The sequence below is a fragment of the Seriola dumerili genome, unplaced genomic scaffold (assembly GCF_002260705.1).
Source record: "Seriola dumerili isolate Sdu_G_001 unplaced genomic scaffold, Sdu_1.0 BDQW01002429.1, whole genome shotgun sequence".
NCBI lineage: Eukaryota > Metazoa > Chordata > Actinopteri > Carangiformes > Carangidae > Seriola > Seriola dumerili.
The window spans coordinates 325,740-346,460 of NW_019176684.1; the positions used below are offsets into that span (position 1 = coordinate 325,740).

Sequence of the window (20,721 nt, forward strand, 5' to 3'; positions counted from 1 at the left end):
GGCACACAAAAACGGGCCCTGAGACGGGAATTTGCTTTCCACCAAGATTGTCATCCTTTTTTCTTTTCTTTTTTTCCCCCCTCCCCTCCTTCAGCGAGCTCCATTATCTCCTCTGTGACGGACTGTGTGTGTGTATGTGTGGTGCGTGTGAGGATGAGGATGAGGAGGATGAGAGAGGAGGGAGTGGTGGTGATGAAGGGGGGGGGGGTTAAGTCGGGATTTGATCCCCGCTAAAAGGACTGTTTGTTTTACAGCTGACGACCCCAGAGTTTAATCTGGTGCTTAGCTGCCTGCTCAATCTCTCCTCTCCTTCGTCTCCCTGCATCCTCTCCTCGTCCCTGCCTCTCTCTCTCTCTTCCCTCTTCATCTCTCTTTCTCACTCACTCAGTCGTATCATCCTCTCCAAGCGAGTTAACCCACCCACCCCTCACCACCACCTCTCTCCGTCACCCTCCTTCTCTCCATCCTCCACTCCATCCCTTGTCATCTCCTTATTTCTCTCCCCCTTTTTTTTTTTTTTTTTTTTTTTTATTAGAGCGCCAGGAGCAATTGTACGCAATTCACATTTAACTGGATCCATCAAGTTGTGTGTTATGCGTAAAATTATGCGGCGTTACATCATACAGTACAGTGGGTGCATGTGTGAGTGTATGTGTGTGCATGTGGGAGGACGGTGGTTTCGGGCCCTGAAATGTTTCCATGCATGTGTGTCAGGGCCTCCAAAATGTGTGTGTGTGAAACTGTGTGTGTGTAAGTTAGGAGGACAATAGTGAGAGTGTATGTTAAACAGGATGATGGAATTGCAGCAGATGAGGGTCATGCTCCAGGTCTTAAGGGTCAAATCCTGTTAGAAGTAAGAGGGATCAAGGCTTTAGCAAGGCGCTGCCTTTTTTACTGCTGCAATATTCACTGACAGTGTGCAAGAGGGGCTCTGTGAGTGTGTGACAGACATTTGGAAAGAAAGTGTGTGTGGCTGTAGAGTGGCTTAAAACTGCTTAGTTTGATTTGGTTGAACTTAGTTACATATAATAAAAAAAAACTGCGGTAGAAGAGACAAGAAAATGACAGGTTGTGTGAGTGTAAGATAAAAGAATAACCAGAAGAAAATAGTGCATCAAACTTCGATACTTTCATGGACCGACTGAATTTGTTGGTTTGATACAATTGAGGATTGAAAAATGTTTTGTCATTCAATACCTAAGGAGTAAATGAGTAAATCTCATCAGCGTCAGTGAGTCAATAAGCACCAAGATCCACAGATTGGCTGTTTATTTACACACATATGTTTGAGTGAGTAAAGAGACCGAACTTAAAAATACAAGTAAAACTAAAATTTGGGCCGTAGTGTGTATTGTAATTTTCTTTTTGTTAAAATGGATTTCATTAAACTGGTATTGGAAAAAGTATTGGTAAGAATCGTCAAAGGTATTGGAATCAGTCCCGGGATCGAAAGTTTTTGAACGATACCCAGCCCTAGTAGCAAAATACCCCTTAACATAGGCTTCGCTCCCTGAATGAGCACCGTATGTACACATTATATATCAAACCCAAGACTGTTTTTGGAAACATCGAAATATTCTTGGTGTCTTGAGCATCATTTTATAGAAATTTCCTGAAATTTTAAACTTCACGCTTTTGGTATCTACCGAAATGTTCTATCTCGAGTAGAATTTAAAATAAAATTTTGTAGGTTTGAGCGATGTTTGAGGAAACAACATGAGTTTGTATTGGCTGACACTGTTGGGCTGCTTCACATGCATTGTGGCAAATTATAAGAAGATTAATGGATGACACGGGACCAAACATCATCAAAAAGGTTGAAGACGTGGACTAAGTTGCACCAGCTTTTCATAAATCCATAACTGAGTTTGAATGTACTGTAAAGTCCTCCCTATTCTCTTAGTGACTCCCAGCTAGTTTGCAGCATTAAAACGTAAAGAATGTCTCGGCAAGTAAAGACTTCAATAATGTGTAAATGGGTGTGTAGTCAAGAGTAATCAACATTGTAAACAGGAAGTGATTGTTGCATCACAAGGTAGCATAATGTCCAAAAATTTAAGTATTAGAGACACAAATTATATATCTTTTATGAATGTAGATATGACTTTGTGAAATATGTGTTTCTGAGTAAGTAGAATTCATACATTTGAATAAGAGAGAAACATCCAATTACAATAACCAAACTGATGCTGTCATTGACAAAATGTTTCATAATTTAAGGTATGATGACATCTATTTAACATCTTCATTGTTTACATCACAATTAGACAGCATTAAATTTTCAGGTCAGATATGTCGACGATATTGCAATTCATCTCTCATCTCTCTTACTTTTCACTTAAACATGAGCAAGATGTGAGCATAGTTTCACCAGACAGACTCGACATTAGCTTTCTTTGAGCTGCAATAAGTCTTAAAAATGGTTGAATTGCTTTAAAAACACAATCAAAACAGAGCACTTATTTAAGTAATATCATGCAAATAAATCTAACGAATCATACTTATATTAACCTGGAGATTTGGGATAATTCCACAGTATAGTCTGCAGACTTGAGCTGGAATCGTATCATGGTTACATCTCACACAGTTGTTTCAAATCACCCCATCAGGAGATATTTGGGGTTCAATGTCTTGCTGAAGGACACTTAAACATATGGCCACAATTAATGGGCAACCTGTTCCATCTGAGATTCAAACGCCTCATAAAGTAATGACATGATGATTTTGTGTTATCATTTCAATAAATCCTGTTGTCCAAATTACTGATTCACAGCAAATGTTAATTAAAAACTAAGTCGTTTAGTTGTCAGACAACTCTGTGGATCACACTAACACTGAGTATTGATTTGATTATTGAATGTATGTTCGGCCTAGATTTCTCATTTTGTGATATAAAGCAAAAATCACTAATATGATAATGGGAAACAGAGATTATGTACAGTTTGTTTGTGAGAGGTTTGAGAAAATAAATATATAAATTACAAAGAACTAGAAGTAATAAAGAGAAAACATTATTAATATTATAATTTCAACCTTATTGTTAAGCTCTAATCAAACCTCACTTTATTTATTCACTTTATTTATTCACCAAATTTCCCTCTGAAATTTAGCCTCAAAATCATTCATAGCATCCAAAGTAAAAGCAGCTTTGTCAAATGTCTGTGACGCAAAAGCCATTACCAGTCACGTACTGGATTTATTGTTTCGCTGCCTTTTCAATGGTGTTAAAAAAGCAATTCTCATCAAAAAGAGCATGTTTCCTAATGGCTGGATTAGTGAAATTGTAATGAGCGAAAGGATTCTCAACCGTGAAGTGATCGGCAAAAAGCATTGTCTGCAGCAACAACAATCTTACAGTACACTAGATACTGTACTTGGCAGTTGTACAAGGCAAAATAAATGTAGTTGTGACAGTCATGATCCAAGACAGACAAAGACAGAGATTTATACTATATGAAATTTCCTGTCTCCTTCCTGCCTTATACCATCTGAAGAGTCCCACATCGAATGGAATTGTCATTGATGTATCTCACGAGGGAAAACCATCAAGATGGCAAAGAGAACGAAAACGGAGAGCAGAGGCAGCAACGCTCCCTACGGAGGTAAAGCAGTACAATATCATGAATGAAAAAATAAGGAAATAAAATGATAATAAAATGGACCTGACGCATGTTGAGTAGGATTGTGTGTCCATGTGAGAAAGAGGCTGAGTGTGTGTTGTGTTACACAATGAAAGCAGGCAAATGCCCTCTCACCTAAAACCAGGAGGTTATAGGACCAATTGTCTTCCTCGCTTTTTTTTTTTTTCCCCCTTTTCCCCTTCACTCAGCCTCCCTGCTTTGTGCTGCTCTCCAGGGAGCTGTGGTTTCTGAAAGGTTTCTCAGTGTCCTTAATCCCTCCATCTCTTTGTGTCCAGGCAAAAAATATATCCGCATGAAACTCAAGAGGCCGACAGGGGCCAAGTCGTGTGAGAGGAGCTGCTGCTTAAAACTGTGAAGGTAGAAACTAATTTGGCTTCTTTTTAAAGAACAGCACAATGCTTCAAATTAGTGGTTACTTAAACTGGAGTCTTTCGGGTTCAGCAAAAACAGGAATGGCTTGATTTCTCTCATTTTAATAGCTACAAATTACACGAATTAAGAGAGTGGATGCCGGCTTTAATCACTGCTCAGTTGCCAACATTATAAAATCAAAAATATAAACTATCACAGATGGGGGTATGTTAATTGGAGGGGTATGTGGAAAGATTGTACAGTAGCTCAACTAATTTGAAAGATAACATATATTCACATATTTAAATTTTTTAATTTAAAAGGCAATTTAGTCCAAGGCAACGTATAAATGAGGTACAGATTGGTGTGATGCGCATCTTTCATATATTTACGATAACCAATAACCAAAAATAACCAATAACCCGAGTCAGCTTTAACATATCAATACCACATGCTGCGATCAATAGTGTGTAAAAACGAGTTAGTAGCAAGCAGAGAAGACAAAATAGCTTAAAGTAGTGTCTAAAATGTTGAATTAGCCAAGAGTAATGGATAACTGTTGAAACAGTCAACCAAATGTATGGATAGTTGATTGATGACTCTTGCTAACCAAGAGTCATCAATATACTGATATAATTATAATAATTAAGCTAGCTAAAAGCAATGAATACATGATAAGTTGGCTAAAAACAATAGGTAGCTACATGGTGGAAATGGTTAGTTCAGAGTAATGGAGAAACAGTTAAAATAGCTAAAGAATAAATGGTTGAAATGATTAGCTAAGATACATTACAACTAGCTGTAACCAAGTGGCAACCCTTAGCCATAAGTAATGGATAATTGGTTGAAATAGTTAGGCTAGCTAAAAGTAAGAGATAAATAATTGCAATGGTTAAGATACATTTTTTGAACTAGTTGAAACTGTTATTAATAGATAAATGGTTCAAATAGTTTACTAAGAGTAATGGTAAAAAGCTAAAAAGTTAGCTGGTAACATAAATCAGTTAAATAGTTTTGGACAGTAGGAATAGTTAGGCTAGCTAAAAGGGATAAATAGTCGAAATGGTTAGCTAAAAATAATGGATTAAATCGTTAGAATAGATAATTGAATTAGCCAAATGCAATGAGCAATCGAAATAGATAAAAGTATAGGATAAATGGTTGAAATAGGGAAGGATAGAAAGAGTTAAGAAGTAATGCTAGTAGTGCTAATGCAAACTTGACAAAACCCATCTAAACACTGAGATTTCAACAAATAATTTTAAGTTAACATCAATTCAAAGCACTGGAAGAACAGAAACATGGCAGTGATGTCATTTACGGCCGTGTGTATAGGTCACACAAAAAGGTTGGAGAGCCACTGGATTACACATCCAACCTCAGTTTGGTACAGGTGCTGGACAAAGCAGCATTTAAAGTATGGAAAAGAAAGGTGGTGCCAACACTGAATAGTGCAAATTCCCATAATATTTATGATTCAACATTGATGATTGACCTTGGAGATCTTAGTCAGGCATGTTTTCTTTGAAACGCTGCATCATAAAACTCATAAATCATACATTTTTTCATGTGGCATCTTTCAAGTAGACAAGTTCCTTGGTTGACATTTGGAATGACAGCAAGTTTGGAAATAATAAAATAGAAAAATAAATGAAATGTACCGGCATTCATGGCTTTATCAGATCCTGTGTGTCGTTCAAAAAAATCAGATATGAACTCGCATCAGCTGTTTTGTACATCATCATGTCTTTATTTGTGTGTAAACAAACTCTGAAAAGAGCATTAGCCAGGTTCTTTATCATTGGCATTAACATGATTGATTTCTTTTGCAGTCATGGATAAAACATGATCACTCCACTGCAAAAAAGGTCTTTTTTTTAAACAAGTCATATCACCTTAATTCTGTCCTATAATCTTATCTTTTCTAGTTGTTTCCAACAGTCTAAAAAAAAATTATGCTCTAAACATCACTTGCAGAAACTGGCAGATCATTGTACTGATTTCAAATAAGAAAAAAAAATGCCCTTGGACCAGTCTTGAAAAAAGTGAAATAATCCCACTCCACAACAGACTTTTTCCACAACAAATAAGATTTAAGGACTTAATAAAATGACATAACTGTTAAAGTAGCCCTTTTTTGCAACGTGCATAATAAATAATATGACACTTCCATATGAACTGTCCGCGACCTCAGTTCAGTCTAGCAGGGTAACTTCATCTCATCTTACTTGGTGTATGCAGTGTTTCTCACTACTGTTTAAGGTGCTGGGTGTGTGTTTGTGTGTGTGAGAGAGATAGAAATGTCATTGCTTGGGAATGTGATTCGGTCGTAAATGTTGTTGGTGTGTGTATGTTGATGTGCTTGTGTTTGTGGTTAAGATTTGGACACGACCAGGTGTCCAGAGGCTTATTAGGTTAGTAGTTCATCAAATCATTAAATATGTAACAGGTGAAGAGTTGCAAAAATAACCTTCTTAAAAATAAACAAAACATCCGCAGCGATCACAGCAGTAGTGTTAAGCCCGGAGTGCAACATAATTCACTTAGTCACTTCCAATGTACATCAACAACAAATATATTTACAATCAAACAAAAATACATAATTCATAACATAAGAAATGCCACCACATTCAGAAGCACAGACAAGTCATTATGGGACTTACACTGAGTGAGAATGTAACATGTAGTGTGTGTTTGTGTTTGTTACTGACCTATTCTGACTGATATCAAGCTTTGAGTTGAGAGGGTGGAGCTTTCCTCTTTCACAAATATTCAAATGGCCTTGAGGCGAAAGCACCATCTGCAACTAACAAAGTAGAAAGCTCAGGATCAGCCTCCATCTTCAGTGACATTAAAAGTCATATTTTCACCATGAATGGTCCCAAATGCAATGAAAAGGCTGACAGAGTTGAGCAATATGGTCTTTTCCGGCCAATTACATGATCTTATTTGAGCGATGATGCATTTAGATACATCCCAACATTTTAGGATTGGTATCAGAAGCTACAAATGCCTCAAGTACTGTATTTTTTAGCTTAGTGTTTTCACATATTCAACCTCTGCTAGCAAGCACATACAGACAGGTCTGAAAATTCTGTTCTTAGCCTTCTCCCGAGGATGAAAACGTACAATTAATGCCAGAGAGCAAATCTAAAACACTCCTTATACTCACAGGGGTTTTGTGGGTATGAGAAGGCAGATATCGATGTCTAAAAGCCAATAGCTCGTAGTGTTTTCGTTTCATGTTTTGGTCTGTTTCGGAAAGCCGAGCAGAATAAAATGAACTCGGGTCAAACCTTCTAGACATATGTAATAAAGTAAACCCGTCTCTTGGATTTCAGAGGAAGGGCTTTGCCACACGTTGGCGTTCATATCAACTGAATTTATGTGATAGAAGTTTTTATTTAGATATACTTTAAAAATGAAGTTTTAAAGTAACCTTGTTGCTATAGTTTGGATCAAAGAAAAGGAGCTGGAGATTGGGTACCACTCTTATAGGAGCAGGACAAATTATCCAACTTTTACACAAAGTGGCATGCATGTCATTTTTTCCAACAGTATGGAGAAAATGTGTTCACCAGACATCTTTGAAGAGAGAGGCTGGGATGTCTTTGACAAACTGGTTTCTGAGCTGTTGCAACTCTAAAAGAGCATCCTGCTTTTGTTGTGTACAGCTATCCATTCATGTGGTTGTGGATGTCTGCGTGTGTGTGTGTGTGTGTGTGTGTGTGTGTGTGTGTGTGTGTGTGTGTGTGTGTGTGTGTGTGTGTGTGTGTTTTGAATCCTTCTATCACACCTCCTTTTAAGGCTTTCAAGCTGCTTTGGATCAAAGTCAGTCCCAGGGGATAATTCAGCATAAACACCGAGTTCAGACACATCATAGCCTACCTTCACATACTGCTGAATTCAATTTTTCAGACACATTTCAGCACCTACTTGATCTTTCGATTCACAAAAGGAGGCTGATGTCCCTCCAGTCACTCCAGTCATCTTCTACTGGCATCGATTTTTTTTTTTAGCTTCATCTGACTTCATCGCCGCTTTCACAAAATAATTTGTTTCTCTGTTTAAAAAATGTTAAATGCTGGAATACTAATGTCAAATTAGGACTGAAAAGGGACAGTCCCCTCCAAAAAAAAAAAAAACAAGGGCTATATTCACATCTAAGACGTAACTTGAAGCCCTCGTCTCAGAAGTTCAGAGAGTGCAACAGATGTGCCACAGACTAAAGCCAAAATTTATAAACAACAACAAAGGGGGAAAGAGAAGAAGAAAAAGTGTTAAAAATGTTAAAATGAACCCCACACTGGCCATGAGATTAGAATAGATTAACAGTACATTAGGCTATACGCATCATCATAGTTATCTTTAGATATATAGCAGTCGCAGCCACCGCCATCCAGTTTTAGAAACACGTTTGACTAAAAGGGAAGGAACAGGAGGAGGAGGAGAACCTTTTCTTTCTGGAGTTGGGTTTAAATAAATATTCTGTTGTTTTTGTGTGTGTTTTTTTTTTTTCTTTTTTTTGAGCCATCTTTCCTCCTGCCTGGTGGGTTGAGAAGAAGGGTGCCGCAGAGTTGAAAGGGACTCTATGTGAAGTTCTGGAGGGGCTGGCTGACCCTCATGCAGGCCCAGTAGAAGGCCCGAGCCAGGGTGACGAGAACCAGGAGCAGCAGCACTGCCCACGAGGCGTAGATCCCCTGGTAGGTCTGAGCCTTCACCCACGTTCCAGCCTGAAGAGACGCGGCGACACAAAGAGGAAGTTTTTAGGAATTCAGATGATGCTCATAAAGCCATTCAAGGGAATTGCAAGCACATTCTGAGTGTGTTACGGTGATTATAATGATCCAGCTCAAGTCTAGTCAGGCTAAACGAAAGCAACCAGAGAGCTAAAGCTATAATCATGTTTGAAAATGTTTTCTACATTTATTATCTGACCCATTTATGATGTTTTAAATGGCACCAAATTCCAGCCAAGTATCCAGCGATTTCCACAGAGTAAAGATGAACAAGCATGGTCACTGGTCAGCATTACAATAATGCTTACTCCTATTAGGGCTGCAAATAATGCTTATTTGTATTTATTGATTAATCTGTTGATTATTTTCTCAGGGTTATAAGTCACCAAAAGTATGTGAAGCCCAAGGTGATGATATCAAATGTCTTGTTTTATCCAGACAAGACAGATAATCAATTCAATATATTGTAAGAAAAGATAAGGCAGCAGATTCCAACATGTGAGAAGCTGAAACAATCAAATTCTTTAGCACTTCTGCCTTAAAACTGATTAAATGATTATTCAATTAGCAAAACAGTTCCTGATTAATTTTCATTTGATTGACTAATTGTTCCAGCTCTAAATCCAACACAAATCCACTTCACAAGAACGTCACAAAGACAGCAACACAGACAAAACACTGAGTTCAGTTTATGTATCTATAGTGAGCGATTAACCCACATGAACCATACTAATGCAATGACATTGAATTGTAGGGCTTCAAATGCACAATTTTTCATGGAGGAGCTCATATTCAACACTGAAGAATGAAGAGAGAGCGGTAAGAGAGAAAATGGCTTTCCCATCAAGTATTAAGTGTGCAGCTGCTCAGAAGAAAATTATTTAATGAAGATGGCAAAAATGACTTTGAGAGAACCCATAGGGATTTTCTGAGAATATGGAAATATGAATTTGAACGGTTTCAAAGTCACAGCATGAGAGCAAAGCTAATATGGATATAAAAAGTCAAAAAAAATTTAATGAACAATGATTTAAGAAGCATTTTGTCCAACATATTGTTGTACTGCTCATTCCTGTAATAAATAATATTCTCTCCTGTTTTGACACCCTATAGGACTATAGGGAGATAAGGTTTTGGGTTTCAAAAGATATTGGAAACACTTCTGCTCTGTGTTGACATGATTACATCACATCACTTCTGCAGATTCAAGTTGCCAATCTCCTGTTCTACCACATCCCAAAGGTGTTCTACTGGACTCACATCTGGTGACTGGGGCGGCCACTGAAGTTCACTGAACTCAGGTTTGAGACCAGTTTGAGACAATTTTTCTTTGTGACATGGTGCAATATCCTGCTGGAAGCAGCCATTAGAAGATGGTAAACTGTGGCCATAAAGTGATACACATGGTCAGCAACAATACTCCGATACTGGATGTGGCATTCAAGCCGTGATTGATTGGTATTGAAGGGCCCGAGTGAGCCGAGAAAACATTCCCCACATCATTACACCAGCAGCCTGGACTACTGACACAAGGCAGGTTGGGTGCATGGATTCATGGATCCTCACTTACATAAGAAAAGAGGAGAAAAAAAATGAAACACACTGAACTACAATCTATATTAAATGATTATTTCACTTGTCAATTTGACCTTGTACAACCGTTTTCTCCTCAAGGCCGGGTCTTATTTTCCCTCTGTGTTTCTGCCTCCTCTAAAAGGTTAAGACGTCCAAATTATTTAGTTATTTAGTTGTTGGCCTCATTTTCAATCCATTTACTCCAGACTCTTGGGAATTCTGTCTTGTGATTTCTGATTGTAGAGGTTATTCTTTCCATTTCTAATATGCATTTACTTTTGACTTCAATTTTTAAATAAAGCTGGAGCAGGTTGTTTCATTGCTGCAATTCTAAGTATCCTGGAAAGGTATTTGTCCATTTCTAAAATGATGTCTGATGGACATATGACTAAAAGTAACACATTCTGTTCAATTTTAATTATTTTGAAATTAGTTACCAGGATATTTTAAGAAGTGGGCAGTAAAAGAAAACGTGTGAGTGATTCATATTCTTCTTAGCAGATACTTCTCCAACAGTCCAACTGAATAGATTTTGTAAATTTGGACGGCATTGTGCTACACTCATTTCTTAACTACCTTCATTTAAAAATCACTGCTTTTGTATTTATAATTAAATTCTGTCTGGAAATGAAGTTTCATCTGTTACTTGTCTCGGGATCTTGCTGTTAAAGTTTATTGATGCAGTGCACACCTCTAAGGATTAAACTGTCAAAACACCTGCTCTTGAACCATTCTTATAATTAAAACTGCCTTTTTAAGTCATGTTGTGACATTTATTGCCACCACACCACCATTATGCAACGCTGTCAATACAGCATATTTATTGTCTGCGCATTGTTTACTGTTCTCCATGCTGGCAGGCACTATGCCTCTTGTGTTGAATGAGTCTTTACTGATTTACGCCATTTGGTGCTCATCTTGCACCCTCTGCTGTTCATGAGGCAGAATGTGCCGACTATCCAGTTCTTTCTATGTGTCCGTGTTTATTTTTAGACGTTTGCTCATTTACTCCCTCTTGTCAACAAAACTGATCGACTGTATAATTTGACAATATTCTACTGTTGCACTCTCATTCGAAACATTTAAACAAGAGCAACAACTGAAACAGAAAATAGAAAATGCATTGTGAGCCTTGACAGCTTGTGTGCAGATCAAAGTGAGTAAAAGAAGAAAACATGGAAAAACTGAAGGTCATTCTGTTCTGCTGTTCAGTGGGTGTTGAAGCTGGTGTTGCAGCCTGAACACTGCTTATAGTAGGCTGTTTGTGCTGTATCTCACTGACAAATAGAGGCCTGTTGCATAGTGTCTGGGAAGCTGCTGCAAGGTGCACATCCTCCATGTTAAACAAGTGACAACAAAGGGAGAGGCTGTAAATGCATTTCTGCTGCAATGAAAGGTTTTCACATTGTAAAGAAAAAAAGGAGGACAGGTTTAGAGAAGATGGGATAATAGTTTAACAGTGTTCAGCTATTGATAATCTTTTTTTAACAATGAACAGGTCTAAGTCTCTTGGATGTTAGAGTGGCATCCACTCACCATCAGCCCGGCGGTGGAAATGCTAAATAGCAAGCAGAGTAGAAAACACCACAAGCTCCGCCTCCGGGGATACCTCTGACCAATGGAGGAGCTTCAGGTCCAACAGAGAAGAGAAAAGCAGACATTTAGTTTACAAGGAAACGGAATCAAATGCAACACAAGTTACGAAAAGCAGAGGCATTATTAAGTGTCTCAGTAAAACATGACAGCATGACAGTGAAGCAGCATGAACAATACCTGGACCCTGAAATCGATGCAGCTGAATGGAATTCAGCCTCCATTCATTTTATTATTTAAATGATGTTCATACTGTTACATGTTAACATGTCTTCTGTCCTATTAAATAATAACAATGGGGCTTAAAATTAATTTGCCTTTTTTTAAGCATAATGAAAGAAATACGCATAAAGGATAATAATGATGCACCTGCAGAAATTTTACTTCAAGCAGCACCTGTCCAGATTCACTCCAGGTTTTGGGGCCATTTTGGATGTAACAAACTGAAATCTCATGACCAGAGCTGTTTATGAAGATTGGTAAGGCACACTTGTGTGTCACAGTAATACAACTAACACACTGGCAGAACTCTTATGCACCTTATGAAGCTAAATGCTGAGAAAGAAGGAACAAGGCAACGAGTTGCTCTACATGCCTGATAGATTGAGGAAAAATCCCTGTAATGAAAACTTTAAATTTTGAAGACATGTGTCCTCACTTTTCAAAATGTTTTTATCCAGTATTCTGCATTAGTTCATAAACAAATCATCATTAGAAATCACCAATAACACTATACTATGAAATTGTAATATTGCAGATATTTTAAATACGCAATAAATAATGGCTTATTAAGATTTGATTATGCATCAGATCTGGTTATGCCTGATAAGTCCCATACACTTTACTGACCATGTTAAGAAGCTTATGGAGCTAGTGATATAGGAATGTGGTTAGTAGCCAGGTTCAAAGAAAATCCTGAGGCACCAAAACACACATGGAGTAAAATCCCACAGATCAGCGACCTCATGATGTTATGAGACACGTGTAAGCACACTGTGGCTGCTGGGAAATATGTGGTGTAGCAGCTGAGGTTAGAGACAAAGTCGCATAAACAGGATACCACAGGTTTGATTCTCAGAAAAACACAGTTTGTCTTCTGTCCTTGAGAAAGTCTCTGGAGCCCCTTCCTGCTCACTGTTTGTTAGGTTTCTCTGAACAAAAGCTTCAGCTGAAGACATAAATCAAAAATGTAAACGTACAGTGAGAATGAGGTGGTGTAATGGATGAATTGCTTATAAGTACTTACACTTTCCTGCAGTGTGGGCACCTGGCCAGCGTCCGGTCTGTGAACTCTGTCCACTGAAAGCACAAGGAGAAAGAGGTTCAGCCACAAACCAAGAGACAGGTTTGTCAAATTATCAATTATAGTGATGACAGAACGCTATGTGCCAGAAAAACATTCACTGTCATTGTCAATACCACTGTTTTTGCTGGTGCTAACACTTCACTCATGGATGCACAATCAGAAAAACATTATTGTCTATCAAAAGGCAATTTAAATTTGTCCTTGACATTGCTCACAATAAAAACATAGAGCTAAAAATTAATCGGGGAAGATAGATAAGGTAAATATGGTTGTGCAGGAAATAGAAAAGAGGAAATATGTGCAGGTGTCAGAGTGCGGCGTCCTTCACTGCTTGTTTATAATGTGTTAATGGCAGTTGGAATGAAGGATTTTTTTCAATGTGTTTGTCCTGGCCAGAAGGTTTTTATATTAGTGACCTGACTGGAGGAGCTGGAGTGAGTTATGGAGGGGGTGTGAAGGGGATGATGAGTTGTTTGCCATCCAACTGGCTGGATGCAGAGAAACCTGTATATTGCATATTGCAAGATTATAATATTGGCAATACTGTTCACCTGACATTCGTGCCAATTGAATTCATTATCTTTAGAGACTATAAAATGTCAATAGAGTAAATAATGCCTATCGCACTTTCCCTGAGTGCAAGGTGATGTCTTTTTTTCTGACCAATCATCCAAAATACAAAGATATTCACTTTGCAATTAAATTAAAAAGAGAAAAGCAATACTCCTCACATTTGCTGGAACCAGCAAATATTTGGCGTTTATGCTTGATAAATGACTTAAGTGATCAATCGATCATCAAATTGTTGATAATTTACATTTGTATAAGCAAGTTGATGCAAAACTGCACTGATGGGGCAAGCACTTCGACTGCACATACATGTACATGTCATGTGGAGGCAATACACAACCTTGGGATAGATTCCCTTACAGATGGCCTTATTCAAATATGCCTGCAGTTGCACGGATTGATGACACTTTCCACGAAATTTAATACAACCATCCCAGTTCTTGCCAACAGGTGCTGCGTGCCACATAAAAATGAGAAAAGAAAAATAGCCTTCTCTCCAGTTGTAGACATTTGTTCCCTCCCTAATGTTGGGGTGTGATACATTTGTAAAACCTGCAGAGCAGAATACACTGCCCATGTTGTATATTCTTCTCATTCTGGTAGAAACACTCTGTATGGGAAGCACAGAGAACATTATCACTAGATCTGCGACTAAAGGATCACTGCAACGCCACCCAGGGCACAGATTTGTATTTTCATTCAGCCACCCTGTCTTTAAGCAGGTAGGAAAGGTCCAGCTGAATGCTAAACACCCTGTACCATCCATCTCACCTCCTTTCACAGCTCTATTCTTCTCTTTCCCTGGCTGCGCCACCCTCCTTCCTTTCACCATATATCCAAACCATCTTTACCTGTCCCACACATTGTTATAGAGCAGTAAGTTAAAATTTTACTTCCCCTTTCGAACAAAAATGGCCAGAATATATCAGCAGGGAGTGGATAGGGTTATTGATCTAAACCAATAACTCAACATTTACTTGGCCTGGTGCAAGAATATTTTTGGCTTTTCAATAATTCACTTCTCTGGCTGGGCGACAGTACATCTCACAACAAAAACCTTGCAGGCCTAATGAAACTGTCACAAGACATTTCAACTACAGATGATAAAAGCCAAAGTAGCAAATGCCAGGGCAGTTTTATTATTCAGCTAGTCTGCATGGTAATGCAAAAAAAAGTGTTTAACTGGATCTTGGCTCTCTGTACTGTATGTGATTTTATTGGTTGTGTCTTTTTCAGGTTTATGTTATTCGAAGAGACAGAAGAGGTGGGGACTTGTGCCAGAGACTTAATAAACAGTGGTTGTACTGATGTTGTAATTCTGATTGCCATAGAGGTTGATATGGGTCATCAATTAATGTCTTTTCAAATAAAACCCATACTAGAGATGATGCAGTTAATCCTTTGAAAGTCAAATTCTTTTTTTTTTTAACTTGGAAAAGTACAGTAGTTTGCTCTTCTGAATTTTTGCAATACATCTTAAAAACATAGGAGAGGAATCCAGTGACATTTAGTGAACATAAACAGTATGTAAAGAGAACATTCATTAGATTTTGCAACAAAACTCAAAATCAAGATCTATTTACTAGCTTTTGGAGCTTGAGCTGGCTTAAGAGTGAAGCTTATTATGTGATGACACCTTAGCCTGCTCCATTTGCTGAATAAAGACTATGAGATGTGACTGAAGGCTCCAGAAGCCAGGACATGGACTATTTTATTACTTGTTCTGTACTTTGAGGTCCAGAATGAACTCTTTGCTTGAGTATTACATTCTGTTTTCAATCGAAATCTGACATTTTCACCTCTTTTTGTGTGTTTTTTTTGTTTAGTCTGAAAGCTCACGTACTAGCCAAGTGTTAAATGAGTGGGTCGATACCACTCTCATATCTGTGCAATCTGTGTAATTGATCTTCTCTTTTAACACTTGGCAAAAAAGCTAATACTCTTCCTTTAACTTTGAAACTAATATAAATTGTGAGTGTGTGTGATTCCAAATCCTGTGGGGGTGGGTATTTTTTCAACGTCACAAAGAATGAAAAGTTTAATCTGATTAAGCAGAGAGAGTGTGGTACCAGGAAGGTGTTGCTGCAGTGTCCACAGGAGACCCGGGCCCCGGCTGGCTGGGGGTCAGGACTGGCTGGACCAGGATGGACTGGACCCAAATTTATTATCCTCTTGCTGTAAAGAGACAGACCCACACAAAGTCAGCATCCACACCACAAATGGTTCAAGATATTATTCAGCATTTAAACTAACATTCACTGCCAGATGTCGTGAGCAGTCGCCTCATTATGCTGGTGTGGAAAGGCTGACGACTGATTTCACTTTTTCTGGGGGATCCATCAGCAGCCAGTCCTCTCATTACCACCAACACTGCTTTTTTCTACAACCAACCTCCTGAGACAACTCCAGTAGCTCAGGATCACTGATCAGACAGCAGCACTGAGATGTGTCTGGTTCAGTCAGCATGTCTGGATTGAATGCAAAACAGTGACACTGGAGGTAAACTCTCTAGAGCAATTTCATGCAGGAAAAGTTTCTCCACTGAGGAGTATTTACAGTCTTTTGGGATCACTTTAACAAAATGGGCAACCTATGGTCAGGTGTAATAAAACCAGGCATTGTTAAAATTTACATTAGAAACATGCAGAATCCCACCACTCAAGTATGAGAGCAAACGTTATGCCAAACAATTTCTGCATCTCTTCCACTGTTAAGGACACAGCTGATACAAATTCAGTTTACATACAGCAATCTTAAACAAAGTTAAAAAGAGATTTTTTTTTTTCTTTCTTTATTTTGTTTATTAGGTTTAAATGTGCAATAATGTCAAAGCAAATGGCTGATTACAGGGTAAATTATGGAATATTATTGTTTAAGACATTAGGACATTGATGAAATTTTTGCCTCCAATTAACATTCAAACCCTAATTAGCCTTGAGCCTAACTTGATGATCTGCACTGAAGCTGACAGATGAATTATGGATTTCAGATATTTATAACAAGAGATTTTGTAATGTACAGTTTAACATCATACATATTTAGATAGCAGCAGAAAATTAAAAAAAAAAAAAAGAGAGAAAGAAAATGGATGGCTAAAAATGTTGCTCTTGCATATTTTATGCCTTGGGCATAAACAAGGAATCTTATCTTTCTGAGCAATTACACGAGGCTGCAGCAGCATGATGTTCAGATGAGCTGCCAAAGCGGTGCATTTTCATTGACATCAGCCTTGTGTTTTTGACGATAAAAATCCCAACACAATGGCATCTCTTTGACCTGTAAAAAGTGTTCTATGGTTTTTTAATTGAACAAGTTTCCTGACAGGGAACAAGAGAAACTTTCCCCTCCCAAACTGTATTTGAAGTGTCAGCATCCCTGTAATGTTTTCTTTAAGCCTTGCAATATAAAGAATTGCAACACAAGTGACATTTAGTGTAATTTGTGGAACTTTCCCAGTTTACTTTCAACTGCTTTTGTTCTAAAGAGGGTTCTGTGCTGATTCAGCCCTCTGATATTACTGTACAATATGAATGAATTTGCTAAGTGTGCATTTGGTTGGTATCTACTCTGTGGGAGTTTAAAGCAGATACATGCTGAATAAATTTTGTGATGTTTTTTCTAGCTGCCATGTGTAGACTGTAAATTAAATCTATACATAATCTCCATCCCTGACTAAAATATGGCCTACAAAAATTCACAATACATACAGTACATTACCCATACAGACACACCTCAAATACTGAGGACATGCAGAAGTGAAACCCATGATGTGGCTCTTCTAATGAGGCTGTTATTTCCTCATCCGGCTCGCTGAGCACCGCATGTAAACTGCGCTGGGAGCACAGCCTTAATTGAGGAACCGCTGCTCCCACTGCACCTTGTTTCCTCTGCTTCACTTCTCTCTCACACAGATACACAGTGTTCTTTCAGTCTCACAGTGGTGTGCGCACAAACACACACACAGAAATCATCTCTTACCAGTATGGCCGGGGACAGGCGATCCTCTGGGAAGTGACTTTGCAGATGAGCAGACAGTTGCAGGGGCAGCGAACGTACTTCTTCCCTGCTGGGGCATTCTTAATGGGCTGCAGAGGGAGACAGAGGCACACGGGAGGGGAGAAGATAGTAGAACAACGAATTAGAATAGGAGCAGATAACAACCCAATTATTCTTGATGGACGAGAATTAACCAATACTACGAGAGGAAGAGAGGTATTCTGAGAGATATTGGAAATGGCTGTGCAGTAGTTGTAGTTAAGGAGCCGAGGGACGGCATTACAGTAAAGTAATACTTATGGTGCCGCTTGTTGCTCTACAAATGACATAAAAGACATAATTATACAGCTCTTGAGTAATTAATAGGCAAGGTAAGATTTTAACTCAAACATGCATGAAGCACTCGCTCCATGTATTCAAAGCTGCATACTGTGAGGAAAAAGGGCAGCTCGAGGCCATCTCCAAAGCAACAGGTCTGTCTAGCACTTAATATTAATATTAATAATACTGAGGGAATTTAATATGAATAATGCAGAGGGAAATACAGACAGAGGCTTCAAAAATATTTAGGCCACAAACTTGCATTTGATAAGGAACTGTTCCAGAGACTTGCATATTTAAAGATTGTTGTTGCTGTTTGTAATTGTGTTCAAAATTCTTAAGTCTTATGTCTAATTATACAATTATACTCTTTATAAATTAAGTAAGTACAAAGCATTATGATTGCTGGAGCTGCTCACCTTGTATCAACTCACTAGGTCACATAATACTGCAAGGCAGTTATAAAGGCCATTGCTTGAGGTCACCAAGAGAATGGAAATTTGAATCTGTGCTTTACCACTATATGAATCACACACCTTCCTCTGGGCTTAAGATAACATCCTGCTGTCAGACCACTGTCTGTCCTGCTCATGGTTCTCTCCACAGCATCATTAAACTCTTACTAACTAGACTGAGACCCGGTGTTTTCGGCTCCATTATCAATTTCAGATGCAAAGTTATATCAACCATGTAAGGAAGGAGATAATGGTGAGGATTAATTTCCAACTTGGTGGAACCTGATAGACTGCTGATCTTTATAATTAAATTCATAGAAGTTTTTCATGATGTTTAAACTCTATCTATACACACTATATCTAAAAGGGTTGGTTAAACTACAAAAAAGTTTAATTGGAACAACTTTCTACTGAAGTATATTCTGATAGGGATTATAGGGACCATTAGTGACCTTATTGTAAACTCTGTGGATTATCCAAAGTAATGGAAAGAGATTCTGTTGATTTGTTTTTTTAAAATGTCATTTTCCTTTGCTTTGCATACCATACATTATGTCATTTTTAACAAGATGGAGGTAGAAATCTCAGAGATGCTTATTGGAAAACCCGGGCAAATAAAAAAAAAAAAAGAAACACTCCCCCTAAGGCTAGACATCACTTGAAGTCTATGAGAAAATGTTTTTGTAATTTTGTGAAACAACCCTTTAACAGAAGATACTGGTGTTACATCTGAGTGTACACATTCCTCTAGAAACTTACCGTAGCTTCATTGCAGACCCCACATTTCACCACATGTTGGTGGATCTTGCCCTCCACAGAGATCAAGCTCTGACACACCCTGCAGCTGATAACAGGGGCACTGCCACTTTCCGGGGAGGTGAGCGGTGAGTAAGGAGGAGGATCCTCCCCTAGGAGCACTGAGGGCTGAGTTGGGCTGGGGAATGGAGGGAAGCCTGGATGGGGGGAGACAAGGAAGGGAAAGAATGATGAATACAATAGTAGTAGGAGCAGTGACAAATGAATGATTGTTGAGGAAACTTGGTCACAAGAGTTGCCTCAATTCCCATGACTAGTAACCTCTTACGTTACAGTTAACAAGGTAATAAGATTTTGTCTTGAGTTCAACTGAAAGGAGCTTTAGAAGAAAAACACTCCAAGAATGCTGAGTGGGGTCAGTTTCAACAAATAAATAGTTTGTCTGAGAAAAAGAGAAAAGCAGCGAAAGTAAGTGTAACTAAATGGAACAGACTTCTATCTAGAAATCTGATGCAACAAACAGCATTTCCTACTCTGCTCAAAGCATATCTGGCAAGCAGAGTGAACGAATGTTTAGAGCAGTTTGTGAGAGCAAAACATAATTATAAGCCTTATCTCATGCCTTTTCCATTAATGTCTTCAGACACAGTTCCTCCCTATGAGAGCTGCCATTGGTCATAGCTGTATCTTGCAGCATCCATGAGCAGCCCCAGTAATGGCTTTCTTGTATGTCAATCAGATCAGGTGTTTCTCAGATGCTAGCTAGCTCAGCGGTACATGTACCTAGCTTGTGTGTACAGTGAGCACCACTCAGCTGCTGAAATACATGCAAAAATCTCTTAGCAGACGTATATAAAATATAATTTATTAAGATTATAATGGCAGTATTACTGAACTGCAAAACTGAAGCTTTGCCGGTGCTAAGTAGAGCTAGCTGTCAAGCTAATAAACCGGTTGCTAGGTTAGCTAGCTAGTTAGCATAACGCTGATTCCCTTCAGCCTCTGCTACATTATTATTGCAAAACAGTATATTTTACCCCTCAAGGGGTGCTCATAAAGAAATACTCCTGAACCTAACATTATATCCTGCACATACACAGTCACAACAGGCCGGTTCTTTGTCGCTGTCACAGCTGAGCTAGCAGGCTAACCAGAATGCCCAGTCAGTGGAGGCTAACGTCGGCTAGGTTAATTCAGGCTGGAGTCGGGCGGAGGAGAGCGCACCATGGATACTCACTCTGTGGTTTGTTGGGCACACCGTAGGGCGCTGCGCCGGGAGACACCCCGCCGTTACCGCTGCCAAGAGCACCATCTCCCAGATCTGATAGTAACGGGGACCTCTCGCCGTCCGCCATACCGAGAGCGAGGCGTAAGGAGGGGGGGAGACAGTGGGAGCGTGAATGCAGACCGATACGGTG

The 20,721-nt window shown here is 38.8% G+C and overlaps 1 protein-coding gene across 1 annotated transcript; it reads right to left on the minus strand.

The window, feature by feature from the left end:
- Window positions 1-5,725: 5,725 nt before the first annotated feature.
- Window positions 5,726-20,718, minus strand: pip4p1 (phosphatidylinositol-4,5-bisphosphate 4-phosphatase 1). The gene is made up of 7 exons (XM_022769261.1): window positions 20,541-20,718; window positions 19,307-19,500; window positions 17,754-17,860; window positions 15,845-15,950; window positions 13,146-13,198; window positions 11,843-11,933; window positions 5,726-8,725 (listed from the first exon to the last, which is right to left on the minus strand). Exons 1-7 carry the CDS (start codon window positions 20,656-20,658, stop codon window positions 8,582-8,584), a joined length of 813 nt encoding a protein of 270 aa, XP_022624982.1. The 5' UTR covers window positions 20,659-20,718; the 3' UTR covers window positions 5,726-8,581.
- Between the last annotated feature and the right edge of the window lie 3 nt (window positions 20,719-20,721).